Consider the following 15,355-nt stretch of genomic DNA (forward strand, 5'->3'; position numbering starts at 1 on the left):
TATTGTTAGTGTTTACTATATGAGCCATCATTGTGTGTGTGTGTGTGTGTGTGTGTGTGTGTGTGTGTGTGTGAGTGTGAAATTGACTCATCTCAAGGCCTTTGTTTTTGGTTTAGAAAACATTTTTCTATGATTCTCTTCTCTTCAGTTTTTCTCGGTTTTTTATTTTGGAACTCCTGTTAGTCATATGTTGAAGTTTCTGTGTTGATCGCCTTTACACCTGAACTTCATATCTTTCATAACTTTTTGTTTTGTATATTATTTTGGGAAACACCTAGTTTTGAAGTTTTGTTTAGGCATTTAGCTGTTCAACCATTTTATCTTGATTTTTTTTGTTTGTTTGTTTGAGTGAGTCATATATTTTTATTTGGGCACTTGCATTTCATTTTTTATATGAGATTCTTATTTAAACATTTCTTTCTTAAAAATATCTTTAACTTTTACTTAAACAGTTTTCTCAGAAATTGGACCTTCCTTTTGCTTATTGAAGCGTTTTTGTCACTTCACATCATTTGTGTTAGTTTTTCTAAATATTTGCCTGACTCTGTCGATCTGTTTACTTTTGCTTTAGGACTTTAGTGACAATGATATTTTCACCCAACTCTGGATTACCTCACTTAGTGCTTTATGGGCTTATCAGCTCTCCTGATGGACGGGATAAGAAATGTAACTAGGCTTATATGTATCTGCTACCTCACCTTCCGTATACTATAACTGACAAAATCATTTCCTGTTTCTGCATTCCCTGTGCTGCTAGCTGTAGGGGTCTCTTTTATCAGAAAGAACACCCATCTCATAAAGTTTGAAGTCCTTTTCTCCTACACAAATTTTAGCTTTTGGCTTTTCTTGCCTTTTCTCTGTGTCATTCTGACTGCATATGCTTTCTATCGTCAAAGAATTCCTCAGTTCCCCAATTTGAATTACACTCATAATATTAGAGTATCAGCTTACTAAATTGATAGAAGCTCCTAAATATTTTAAAAAATCAATATGCCCTTTTAAATAAATTACTTTAGTTCCTCTAAGTAAATTTTCTATTGACTTTATTATGATTTCAGTTTCAATATTTGTTTTAATCTATATTTCATATGATACTTTAGTAATATTTCACATTTAGCTTATGCTGACCACTATATATCTTACTTTATTTTAGGAATTTATTAGAAACTTACATTTACAAATGGAAGAAGAAAGAACAAAATTTAAAGACCTACAGGAAAAAGAAAAAATGCGTTTGTTAAAACTGCAGCATAATGCAGCTGTAAAAATTCAAGCTAAATATAAAGCATTTGTGGCCTACCAAAAATATGGCCCAATCATAAAGGAACAAATAGAAAGTAAGAAAAAGAAAGCACAAGAGTGGAAGGAAAAGGAAGCAAAAATACGACAGATAGAAGAAGAAAAACAGAAACGATTAGAGGAGAAACAAAGAATAGAAGAAGAGATAGAAAAGCAGATGCAAGAGGGAAGGAAAAGGAGAGAAAAAGAATATATGGGGAAAAAGAACATCCTGAGACAAGAAAGGGAACAATTACTAAAGATGGAAAAATTGATACTGAGAGAAGCTGCAAAAAAACAGCTAATAATAAGTAGAGCATTAAAGAAGGGAGAATATAATGCCAAACATTTGACTATTGAGGATACATCAAAGAATAAGGATGATGGAGCCGAAAGGCTAGGGGGTGGAAAGTTAAAAATGTGGGAAGCTGCTTCTCCTTGGTTAGCTGAAGAGTCAGATAAGAGGAAAAGTGTAGATAGACAGCTTGTATTGAGAGAATCAGTGCAAGTGCAATCAAAAGAATCTATGTCAAGCCAAGCAATTTGGGCAGTATTTAAAGTGGAGGAAAAAAATGAAAACCCAGCAGTACAATGTTCACAAGAATTGGTCAAGCAAAAAAGGAATTATGAAAACATAGATCAAAAAAAGAAATTGGAAAACCTGCATCTAAAAGAAAATGTCAAAGAAGAGTTTCAACTGCAAGAATTACAGTTTCAAGTACAAAAAGAGGAAGTCTTGAAACCTTCCATAAATGAGACTATGAGACAAGAAACCCAAATAATATTAGGAAATAATCAAGAAATTGATGAAGTAAAAGACAGTGAATCACAGAAAATAATTGATGATAACCAACACAATAAGATGCAAAAAGTAGAAAAAGAAATATCAGGACAGTTTGGAACATTATATGAAGAAAATAATATAAAGGAAATTTCAGTGGTTTCAATGAAACAAAACCTAGTACCACTGAAATTAGAAAAATCTGAAGATATAGGGGAAAATACATTACTACAAGAAGAAGAAATTGATTTAAAATCTAAAGAAGCAGAGGAGAACCCAAAAGGCTGTGCTCTGAATAGTGACTTGGTTTTTAACACTAATGATGCTGTGATAAATGTAGAAGGCAAAATAAGCAAGCAAAATTATATTGTAGATGCTCCTTGTGAAGATTTGGGTGGCTATAATGCAAAAAACGATTTGGTTTTTAAAGAAGTAAACTCTCTTAAGTCTCAGATTCAAGAAATTCCAGAAGAATGTCATGAAAATACAGCTGAATGTGAAAATAAAGCGGCCTGCTCTGTGCCAGAGCCAACACTTCTGTCTTCTATTGAAGAAAAGAGGCTAGCTTGGATAACATCATTTAAACCCTGGTTTGAAATTTTCAGGCAAAATCAACAGAAAAAAATTGTTAGAAGAAGGAGACTTATAAAATGCCCAGTCAACACGATGCCCCCTTTGAATACACTAGAAATTCTTCGGTGTGGTCCTTGGGATACTTTACAGCAGGTATTTTATACTACTTTTTACATACTGAATTTTAATTGGTTCTCTAAAATGTAACTTCAAAAATCTTTATATAAGACAAATTTTATTTTTAATCGAAGTATAGTTGATGTACAAAAGGTTACAGGTGTACAATATAGTAACTCATAATTTTTAAAAGTTATACTCCATTTATGGTTATTATAAGATGTTGGCTATATTTCCTGTATTCTACAACATATCCTTGTAGCTTACTTACTTACTTCCTCTTCCCTTCCCTCTCCCCACTGTTAACCACTAATTTGTTCTGTTTCTCAGAGTCTGCTTTTTTTGGTATCCAAGAATTTTCTCAGTCAATGAGGTTACTAATGAAATACTTATCCTATTTGAGAGGAGCTGTACTTTAAAAATGTCCTCAATTAGAATTATTCAGTGCATCTTCAGTGAGGCGCTATGAAGAGCTTTGATTTATTTTCAAGGGGCCTATAGCCATTATTAGGCTTCTAAGAATGAAGTCATCTGGGAAAGTAGAGTTGAATAAGAATAGAAAAATTGCAACTTGTTACTCAACTTGGAGTTCGTTTGCTTTAGTCCTGGATCACAGCACCGCCTAGTGGCTCCCTTTGTAATTGAGTGACGTGCTATATAAACATGGTACATTTAAGTACATGAAATTTAAAGTAGTTGTTACCAAATGCTGCTAATTTTCTATGCTTATGAAACAGTTTCAATCAAAAATAAGACAGAAACTAACATGTGTAGAAAAACAGGAAAGAAGATTAAATTCAATAAGGGATTTAATATGAAAGATTTAAGGTTAAAAAACACATGTTTAGGCCTTAAGCTCAAAACATATTTATAAAGTTTATTTGATTTCTTGATATAGGCAAGATACCTAGAAAAGGAAACATTAATGTTAATATTTTCTACATTGTTTTATTCATTCACTCAGCAAATACTCATCTATCCCACATGATCAGTCCATATTTATTGTTAGATTAAAGGGACAGAAACAAACCCACCTTTGCCCTTATGATTCTGACTTTGGTAGGCAAAAAGGCATTAAACAAATAAACATATTACTGTGGATTTTTATTTTTAATGTATCAAGTGAGAGCAGGGTTCTCATTTTCTTTCTGCCATTTACTGGCTGTGTCACCTTGCTCTTTCTGAGCCTCAAGTTTTATCTTCTGTAAACTGGGACGAGAAATACCTACTTTATAGGATTGTTGAGTTTTTAAATACTGTATGTGAAGAATTTGGTCTTGGGCTTGTAACGTATATAATAGTCTTTGTCAAATGTGGGTCTCAAACATCTGAAGAGAAAGGCAACGGACTTACGATTAGCTTATTTCATCAAATAAGTTAGAACATTGAAAATGCTGAATCATTTACTATATGGAATAGTATTCCAGAAGGATATAACTGAAGAGCAGTGATTATTGACAACTAACTTTTTTTTTTCCCCTAGCAGAATGCTTTAACTAATTCATTTTTCTTTTGAGTATTTTGCTACTAATGGTAACTAGCCTTAAATAACAACCGCAAAAAAAGGGTGTAGTTTAAGGATTTTTTTCTATGGCTTCACAATACGGCATGGATGATGATAACATTTTAGGGGCTGATTAACTTTTAGGTTAGAAGGTCTCACTTCATTCAAGGAAGACTGTAATTAAGTGGTGTTGTGATGATGCATGACTTAGTCAAAGTTTTATTCTCATTCATCTAAGCCACCAATCATACCTAAGACTTAGTCTCTTTGCAGCTGATTTTTTACACGATGTTATTTGTATAGGTTGAATAGATTTGAGGTTGTGGCACCATCACAAATTTGTTGACACAAAGCGTAACAGTCATTGCTTCTGTTACTTTGGGAATTACCGTTTACCATAGGTGAGTGACACTGCTTGCGTTGGATTTCTCATGAGTAATTGAGAGTGAACTCTATAAAAAATACATGGCTCTTTTAGGTCATTTTATTTATCAAAACTGCCCAGGATTTGGGGGAAATATAGATGATTAAGTAGAAAACTAATTTGTGATATTTTGTCAAGATGTAATGAATGAGTCTTAGGTTCTATGAGTCAGTCATTTTTAAGTCATGAGAGACCGAAAATATAAGTTTTCCAAATATTTTTATATTACCCTTTGGTAATATGGGAACACAACTATGAATGTTGTAAATATTTTAGTTTTGCCACAGGGCTAAAAAGATAATGCATTTGTTAAGTTATTTGAGAAGCATTTAGTGACCATTCACTATGCCCCAGTTGCTCTTTTATCAGGCTGATGATACACTGATAAACACCTATGAATATTAATTCTATACTGACCTTAATTTTTAGAGCATAAAGCAGTTTTATTTCTGTGATTATTTTCATGCATGTATCAAAATGATTGGACTCTCCATGTGGCTCAGTGGTAAAGAATCTGCCTGCCAATGCAGGAGACGTGGTTTCAGTCCCTGGGTCAGGAAGATCGCCAGGAGGAGGAATTGGCAACCCACTTCAGTTTTCTTGCCTGGGGATATCCCATGGAGGAGCCTCGCGGGGGTGGGGGGGGGGGGAGGCGGGCTACAGTCCATGGGGTCACAAAAGAGTTGGACATGTCTTAGCAGCTAAATAACAATCAAAATGATTAGTGTAAAAGTTTATTTGATCTCATATGTTTGGGAAAATCTCGAGTGCAACAGGAAATAAATTGCTGTATCATGTGGAAATTTTTTCAATTTAACTTATTTTTGGCACTGGGTCTTAGTTGCTGCACACGGGCTCTTCTCTGGTTGCGGCGAGAAGGGGCTGCTCTCTGGTTGTGCTCAGGCCTCTCGTTGCCATGGCTTCTCTTGCTTTGGAGCTTGGTCTCTAGGTGCACATGCTTAAGTAGTTGTGGTGTGTGGGCTCAGTAGTTGCCACTTGTGGGGCTTAGTTGCCCTATGGCATGTGGGATCTTTCTGGACCAGGGATTGAACCATTATCACATTGCAGAGTGGATTCTGACCACTGGACCACCAGGGAAGTCCCAGAACATTTTTAAATGTTCAGTACAAGGGAGGAGGAAATACCAAGAAATACTTCATATTCAGACTTAATTATGTTTATGTGCTTGTAAAGTAATGTTCAAAATCCTTCAAGCTAGGCTTCAACGGTACGTGAACCGAGAACTTCCAGATATTCAAGCTGGGTTTAGAAAAGGCAGAGGGGCCAGAGATCAAATTGCCTAAATCCATTGGATCATCGAAAAAGCAAGAGAGCCCCAGGAAAACATCTACTTCTGCTTCATTGACTATGCTAAAGCCTTTGACTGTGTGGATCACAACAAACTGAAAAATTCTTCAAGAGATGGGAATACCAGGCCCGCTTACCTGCCTGCTGAGAAACCTGTACATAGGTCAAGAAGCAACAGTTAGAACTGGACATGGAACGACAGACTGGTTTAAAATTGGGAAAGGAATACGTCAAGGCTGTGTATTTCCCCCTGCTTATTTAACTTCTGTGCAGAGCACATCATGTGAAATGCCAAGCTGGATGAAGCACAAGCTGGAATCAAATTGCTGGGAGAAATATCAATACCCTCAGATATACAGATGACACCACCCTTATGGCAGAAAGTGAAGAGAAACTAGAGAGCCTCTTGATGAAGGTGGAAGAGGAGAGTGAAAAAGCTAGCTTAAAACTCAGCATTTAAAAAACTAAGATAATGCCATCTGGTCCCATCACTTCATGGCAAATAGATGGGGAAACAATGGAAACAGTGACAGGCTTTATTTTCTTGGGCTCCAAAATCACTGCTGATGGTGACTGCAGCCATGAAATTAAAAGACTCTTGCTCCTTGGAAGAAAAGCTATGACAAATCTAGACAGAGTTTTAAAAAGCAGACTCATCACTCTGCTGACAAAGGTCTGTCTAGTCAAAGCTCTGGTTTTTCCATTAGTCATGTATGGATGTGAGAGTTGGACCATAAAGAAAGCTGAGCACTGAAGAATTGATGCTTTTGAGCTGTGGTGTTGAGGATACTTGAACTGCAAGATCAAACCAGTCCATCCTAAAGGAAATCAGTCCTGATCATTGGAAGGACTGATGCTGAAGCTGAAACTCCAATACTTTGGCCACCTGATGAGAAGAGCCGACTTATTGGAAAAGACCCTGATGCTGGGAATGATTGAAGGCAGGAGGAGAAGGGGACAACAGAGGATGAGATGGTTGGATGGCATCACTGACTCAATGGACGTGAGTTTGAGCAAACTCTGGGAGATACTGAAGGACGGGGAGGCCCAGTGTGCTGCGGTCCAGGGGCTTGCAAAGAGTTGGACACGACCGAGCGCTGAGCGACAGCAGCAAGGCAGTGTACTATTCCACTGGCAGGAGAATGTAAACTGTAGGGTAGCATTTGTTACTGCAAAGCTGCAGCGGTAGGGTTTTCAGTTTTTAAGTGTTCGATTCTAGTGTCTTTAGTTTTTTAGTGTAGAATCAGTTTTCTAAGTACAGAATTTATAGTATCTCCTTTGGACAAATTATAGAGGTATTACCCAGCAGGTATCCTGATACATGTAGGTAAATATGTTTCTTTCTGAAAAATTGTAAAAAAGAAATTTGTTTCAAAAGTTGTTTTAGATTATTAGTAATTGAGAAATTCTTAAAATCCCTTTGAAACTAGAAAACTCATTCACCAAATATTTAAAAAATACCAGCTATTGCTTTTGCTACTTAAAGCAAGGGGTAGACTAATCCTTTCTTTCTGTTTCCATGAATGTATGATCTTCCCATTCACTGACACAAATATGTAAATGTAAAACTTTTTTGCACAGGAAATATTCCACAAGAAGAGGAGTTGCACACTTAAGAATTTATGCTTTCCCCAGCTTTTTTGGGAAGTAACAATGCTTTCAGTCTCAGTAAAACACTTAAAATTTCTTTTGCATGTGTTATACCCTAGTATATATGCTAGTGTACACTATAAAGCTAATAATTTTTAAATTGTTGTTCAGTGCATAGGAAATCTGGCCTTAGGACTTCCAGTGTGGCAATGTGAAAGTATTCTTACTGTAAAGCAGTTTAGTTTATATACTTATTTCAGGGCATAGACTCAATTATAGTGAAGAAGCAGCACATTGTTACATTATTACTGTGCCAAGTTTACGTAGGGGAGAGATCCTGGGTTTAATACATGGAGTGCTTTTCAGTAATCTCAAAATATTTATATCTGACATATTCTTATAGAACTATAAGTGTAGTCCTTAATATACCTACCATAAAGTTCAGTGCACTCTTTGATGTTGAATTTTCTTTAGCTGAAAAGATTTAAAAAGAGAAAAATTCCTTAGGAAAAAAGCTTTATGAAGTAGTGAATACACGGTGATATCTTAATAATAGGAAATGTTATAAATGTATGATAAGTATTCATGATTTGTTATATGGCAGATTCTATGTGATCTGGGTATATACATTATTCAGCAGTAAAGGATGATTCATACTTTTATAATACAGAAGCATAATAGAATGTTGTTTTTATTGCATGCTTCAGTTATTTTTGCATGTTTCTACTTATTACAAGTTCTATAATATCTCTTCTCAGTTAAACTTGCTTCATTTTTAGAAGAGAGCTGAGCTATTCTAGTTGAAGCATGGCGGGTTGGTTATAAAATCTGTTCCTGATCTGTTACGGCTTCTGATACTATCCAGGTATCCTGAAGATACTGTCAAATACAGATCTTCAATGTTTATATAGTGCAATCCTGAAAATAATGCCAAGAGACATGAAGAACAGGAAAATGAATTTGGTGAAAAGTTAAGGAGTAAAATGATTATATTATTATTGCTTCTATGTGTATTACCTTTGAACTTGAGTTGTTCATGAATGATTATATTATTTTGCCTTTCTATGAGGGAAAGAAATGTGACAAAATCGTCAGCTTAAATGAAATTGAGTTGTTAATAAAAGTGAGTTTCAATATATAGCATTACTTTCTTTCAGATGAAAAAGTTAAAACAATTTTTCAAGGTTAATATAGTTTGTCTTCATTATATTTAGATAATGATACACTTTCTGATTTTCTCTAGGTTGCAACAATAACATTTCAAGATTTGCCAGGTTGTAGTCTCTCCACACTGGCAGAGTGTCCAAATCTGCAGTTTCTGTCTCTTCGACGCTGTGGATTAACTTCCTTGCACAGTCTGAGTAACTGCAAAAAATTGAAGTACATTGATGCACAGGTGTGTCCTATGTTGTCATTATTTATTTTATAATATAAAACAGATTCAGGTGTACATTTAAGAAATGACAATTTTGAAGGAACATTTAATAAAATAGCCTGTAACTCAGGGTCTAGAGAGATCAAGGGCCAAAATTTGTGAGAGCCATACAGGAAAGATGATTAGGTGGTATGACCTGGGAAATTATCTTCATTCATAGGTGATAGGGTTATTGTTTCATTACTTTTTGCTGCATAACAAATGACTGTATTATTTAGTAAATTAAAAAAGAAAGCTTCCATTTTATTTTACTCTACTTCTGTGGGCCATGAATGAGGTCAGACTTATTCTGGGCATTCCATCTGTTTCATACTGTGTTGCCTGGATGTCTGATGTAATTTGCAGTTGGGGCTGGAATGTCCAAATACATTCTTTTATATGTCTGGTACCTTGGGAGGTTGAAGTTTCCCTCGCTGTCTGCGTCTCTCTCTGCCCAGCCCCCACCACCACCTTGGGCATCTTTACAGGGTAAGCTTTCCAAAAAGACAGTTTTCAATACTAGGGCTTATCAAGCATCTGCCTGCATCATACTAGCTTGTGTTCTATTCACTAAACTTTCAGTTCACGTGGGAGGGGACTGTGTGTATGTGTGAATATTGGGTTGTGAGGTTTATAGGAAACTGCTTACAAAATAATAATCTACCGCAATCTGCCTCCTGGTTCCTAATGAGTCGTATCTTTCCCACATGCAAAAGGACCCATGTCCTAAGACCCCTGAGTCTTATGAACTTATGACATCAGACTTGGACTTGAAGCACAGAATCTTCTCATCTAAATCAGATCCAAGTGGAGATGATCTGCTCAGAGAGAGTTCTTTCAACTCAGAGATCTGTAAAGTGAAAGGAAAAGTAGTCTTCTCCCACTGTTTCACACCTACATATGGTGGGAGACAGACAGGACTCAGTTAATTACAAGACTCCTTGTCATTCCGTCTGGGAGAGAACAGGAAGCTCATGGCAGCCCTTGGTCCATAGCTAGGAACATACTGTTAGTTCTTTGTAAGGACTCGGTTCTGCTCCATGGGACTGGTGCTCTCTAACTCTTGGTTCTGCCCAATAGTCTTCTAAGTCCATTCTCAAGGCATACCTTCTTTTTCATTGCAGCTGAGAATTTTTTTCAATCTGCTTCTTTCTCATAGAAGATTGAAGTCAGGATGCTAGAGTTTCATTTTATTTTTGATTCTTTTCAGTTCAGACCTACAGTGCTTCCACCAATATGATTTTCTTTTCTTTGTGTTTCCTATGCTTATTAAGTTTACTCCAGTTAACAAAGACTGTACTCATAGATGTTTTTAAGAGAGTGTTGTGGGACTGTACCATTAAAATTCTTAAAAGCCCTTGTGGCTCAGCTGGTAAAGAATCCCCCTGCAATGTGGGAGACCTGGGTTTGATTCCTGGGTTGGGAAGATCCCCTGGAGAAGGGAAAGACTACCCACTCCAGTATTCTGGCCTGGAGAATTCCGTGAACTGTATAGTCAATGGGGTCACAAAGAGTCCGACATGACTGAGCGACTTTCACTTTATCTTTCTGAAGTCTTAAAAAAGAGAATGCTGTTGCATCCCTGACATATGATCTTGACCTTGAGACCAATATTCTATATTGTAGAGATATGTATATTTAGTAAAAGTATAAATTTGCATATAAGATATATACCTAATTCAGGGTATTGACATCACAAAAGGAACTGAGGAAGAGAAATGGGTAGATTTCAAATTTTTCAGTGTTTGATTTCTTTAAAGTAAGTTTGTTAGCAGCTGTGGTCAAATTGTTCACTCTTGTTCAGATAGTTTGAAATGTTTTGTTATTGATCCTCTATATTTTTCTCTATTTTAAAAGATTATTAATAAGTTTAAATCAGTTAATTATTTATTTGATTGCCTGATATTTTCATTCAGATAGTATAACATTCCACATAGTTATCTTAAAAGTTAGGGACTCAGATAATCATTTAAATTCAAGTATATCACCTTTCTTCTTTTCTGCAAGCTTTAAATGTTTCATTAGTAAGCCATTGAAATAAAACTAATTACATTTGTTCTTTGTTTTAGGAAAACCATATTGAGACTATCAACTGTGAAAATTTGGAAAACCTCTGCATTGTTCTTCTTAATAAAAATCAATTGACTTCTCTTCATGGTTTGGATGGCTGCACCAATATCCAAAGTCTTGAACTTTCACATAATAAAATCACTCGAATTGGTGAGAACAATGGAATTTGAATATATTAACATTTATTTTTCATGATTATATATTGTTTCATTTATTTTTCTTTAAGAATAGGACACAATCTGTAATTTGCCAATTTTATCCAAGCCATACTTATTTTATCTTTTACCCAGAAGGAAACAAAACTATATTTTTAATATATATAAAAGGAATATGCTCCCACCACTGGCAAATGGATTGTCATTAGGAGATCCTTAAATTAGTATATTTACCTCCCTGTTCCTTTTCTTATAACTAATAGTGATCTGAACTCTACTGGGGAATATATTGATATATATTATTATATATATAATATACCCTTGTTTGTTGCCATCATATTTTTATAGACTCTATGCTTACTACGGGCTTCCCAGGTGATGTTAGTGGTAAAGAATCCGCCTGCCAAAGCAGGAGATGCAAGAGACGCAAGTTCGATCCCTGGGTCAGGAAGATCCCCTGGAGGAGGGCACCACAACCCCCCAGAATTCTTGCCTGGGGGATACTATGGACAGAGGAGCCTGGTAGGCTGCAGTCCATAGGGTCACACAGAGTTGGACACCACTGAAGTAACAGCACATACATGCTTACTATACTTTTCAGCAACTGTCGTCACTGTTTCTTGATAGGATATTTCTCTCTTTACCTACATACGTCACTTGTACTAACCTTTCCTTCTTTGTGCTTGCATGCTGAGTTGCTAAATCATGTCTGACCCTTTGCACCTCCTTGGCCTGTAGCCCGCCAGGCTCCTCTGTCCGTGAGATTTCCCAGGCAAGAATACTGGAGTGGGTTGCCATTTCCTTCTTCAGGGGATCTTCCCAAGCATGTCTCCTGCATGAACTCATGTCTCCTGCAACAGCAGGCAGATTATTTACCATTGAGCCACCTAGAAGCCCTTCCTTTTTTAGATAAGGCTACTAATGCCACATAAAAAGAAAGAACTTATCTCTTTGAATCTCCCTCATCGTCTTTGTCCCTCCATCTGTAATGAGACATTACTTTGCCGACAAAGGTCTGTAGAGTCAAAGCTATGTGTTTTTCCAGTACCTGTATACCTCTGTATCAATAGCTGTTTCCACCCTTATTCTTTGTAATCCAGAAAATTCAGTGATGAAAATGTCTTCTATTTTTAGGTGTTTTTATTGTTTTGGGATCTATACGGGATATTTTTTATAAAGTTTAAAATTTTGTAAATTTTTTTTTTTAATTTTGTATTGGGGTATTTTGCCGATTAATAATGTTGTGACAGTTTCAGGTGAAGAGAGAAGGGACCCAGCCATACACATGCACATGTATCCATTCTCCCTCCAGACTCCCCTCCCATCCAGGACCCCACACAACACTGGGCAGAGTTCCATGTGCTACACAGTAGGTTCTTGTTGGCTATCTGGAAATGCCTTTTCGTATTTAAGATCAGCCCTTCTGTTTCCTGTAAGTGTACCTGTCATTCTCCTCTGGTATGTTCCTCCATCGTTTATCACCCTCCTCGTGTCAGATTCTTCCTGTTGCCATTCATTTCTGCCACTGCCTCATCTCTCTTTCCCCTTGTTGTCAAGTCTTGTGAAAGAGTGTTCTGTTCTTGCTCTCACTTCTCATGTCTTACTACTCAACCTCCATCTTCTGCCCCCTGAAATTCAGCTTCCACTCACGTCTATACATTTTCAGTGGGATAAGTCTAAAGTAAAAATCTCAAGTTTTTCACTACCTGGCTTAAAGTTCTCTGGGTTTTTGTTGTTGTTGTGTTTTATTTTTATTTTCTATTGTTGTAACTTTGAGATTCTCAAGGGACTTGATGAGAGCTGGTTGTTGTTCAGTCACTCAGTCATGTCTGACTCTTTGCGACCCCGTGGACTACAGTCCACCAGGCTTCCCTGTCCTTCAATATCTCCCACAGTTTGCTCAAACTCATGTCCGTTGAGTTGGTGATGCCATCCAACTATCTCGTCCTCTGTCACACACATCTCTTCCTGCCCTCAGTCTTTCCCAGCATCACTGTCTTTTCCAATGAGTTGGCACTTCGCATCAGTGGAGCTTCAGCTTCAGCTTCAGTTCTTCCAGTGAATGTTCAGGGTTGATTTCCTTTAGGATGGACTGGTTTGATTTTCTTGCAGTTCAAAGGACTTTCAAGAATCTTCAGTGCCGCAGTTGGAAAGCATCATTTCTTGGCGTTCAGCCTTCTTTTTGGTCCATTTCTCACATCTGTACATGAATACTTGAAAAACACATAGCTTTGGCCATACAGATCTTTTTGTTGGCAAAGTAATGTCTCTGCTTTTTAATACCCTGTCTAGGTTTGCCATAGTTTTTCTTCCAAGGAGCCAGCGTTGTTTAATTTCATGGCTGCAGTTACTATCTGCAGTGATTTTGGAGCCCAAGAAAATAATGTCTGTTCTGTTTCTATTGTTTCCTCATCTATTTGCCATAAAGTGATGGGACCGGATGCAGTGATCTTTGTTTTTTGAACGTTGAGTTTCAAGTCAGCTTTTTCACTCTCCCATTTCACCTTCATCAAGAGGCTCTTTAGTTCTTCACTTTCTGCCATAAGGGTGGTATCATCTGCATATCTGAGGTTATTGATATTTTTCCCAGCAATGTTGATTACAGCTTGTGCTTCATTCAGCCTGCCATTTCACATGATGTACTCTGCATATAGGTTTCCCTGATAGCTCAGTTGGTAAAGAATCTGCCTGCAATGCAAGAGACCCCAGTTTGATACCTGGGTTGGGAAGATCCCCTGGTGAAGGGAAAGGCTACCCACTCCAGTTTTGTTGGGTTTCCCTTGTGGCTTAGCTCAGAATCCACCTGCAGTGAGGGATACCTGGGTTCAGTACCTGGGTTGGGAAGATCCCCTGGAGAAGGGAAAGGCTACCCATTCCAGTATTCTGGCCTGGAGAATTGCATGAAGTGTATATAGTCCATGGGGTCACAAAGAGTTGGACTCGAATGAGCGACTTTCACTTTCACTCTGCATATAAGTTAAATAAGCAGGGTGACAGTATGTCACCTTGACGTATTCCTTTCCCAATTTGGAATCAGTCCATTTTTCCATGTCCAGTTCTAACTATTAATTCTTGACTTGTGTACATGTTTCACAGGAAGGAAAGGTGGCCTGGTATTCCCATCTCTTTTAAGAATTTTCCACAGTTTGTTGTGACCCACACTGTCAAAGGCTTTAGCATAGTCAAGCAGAAGCAGATGTTTTTCTGGAACAATATTGCTTTTTCTATGATCCAGTGGATGTTGGCAGTTTGATCTCTGGTTCCTCTGCCTTTTCTAAAACTTTATCAGATATATCTGTAGGTTAATTCCCTGATGTAGATACTTTTTGGGACAAAGGACATCTTTAATCTAGGAACACAGTACCAGACACATTTTATATGAGTTATAGGTTGTACCATTTTGCCCTCCTACCGTTAATACATGTTAATACTGGGGTTTTGGTGAGGGTTTTGTTTTTCTTCTGTTTACTACATTTTTCTTTTCAGTTTTTAAGTTAAATATACAATTCAATTATTCTTTTTCATTTTTTACTCTTGTTGACATAAGTACTTAAGTCTATAAATTTTCCTCAGAGCAGTATTTATTCTGCAGTTCCTGATATATGGATATTTTCATTTGTTCTATAATTTAATGAAGTGTTTTATCTTTTACCTAAAAATTTAAATTTCCATATGGAAAGGCCATTTTTGTTGTCATTTTTTTTTTCTAGTTTTATTGCATTATGAGTGAGTGAAGTCACTCAGTTGTGTCCAACTCTTTGCAACGCCATGGACTGTAGCCTACCAGGCTCCTCCATCCATGGGATTTTCCAGGCAAGAGTAGTGGAGTGGGTTGCCATCTCCTTCTCCAGGGAATCCTCCCGACCCAGGGACCAAGCCCAGGCCTCCTACATTGCAGGCAGACGCTTTACTATCTGAGCCACCAGGGAAGTTCCCTGCAACAGAAGGCTTATTAATTAACAGCACAAAATCTGAATTAACAATTGAAGCAGAACACTGGGGCCAGCTGCTTAGCAGCTCTCCCCTTCTTTTGGAACAAGCATTCTAAAAGTTATAGTCAAAGAATTATTTTTGTGCTATATCTGCTTTTTGAAACTTGTGGTTTTCTAGTATGTGGTTAATTTTCAGGAATGTTTCACAT

At 37.0% G+C, this 15,355-nt stretch overlaps 1 protein-coding gene across 5 annotated transcripts in view; it reads left to right on the plus strand.

Moving 5' to 3' along the window:
* LRRIQ1 (leucine rich repeats and IQ motif containing 1) overlaps positions 1 to 15,355 on the plus strand; it is a 210,896-nt gene that overhangs the window by 17,197 nt on the left and 178,344 nt on the right. For all 5 annotated transcript variants that reach the window (XM_070454293.1, XM_070454295.1, XM_070454296.1 and 2 more), the window contains 3 exons: positions 1,154 to 2,785; positions 8,819 to 8,971; positions 11,059 to 11,209. In XM_070454293.1, coding sequence (XP_070310394.1) covers positions 1,154 to 2,785; positions 8,819 to 8,971; positions 11,059 to 11,209 — 1,936 coding nt within the window. The remainder of the gene's footprint in view (positions 1 to 1,153; positions 2,786 to 8,818; positions 8,972 to 11,058; positions 11,210 to 15,355) is intronic.

Source organism: Odocoileus virginianus, chromosome 24 (assembly GCF_023699985.2).
Source record: "Odocoileus virginianus isolate 20LAN1187 ecotype Illinois chromosome 24, Ovbor_1.2, whole genome shotgun sequence".
Taxonomy (NCBI): Eukaryota; Metazoa; Chordata; class Mammalia; order Artiodactyla; family Cervidae; genus Odocoileus; species Odocoileus virginianus.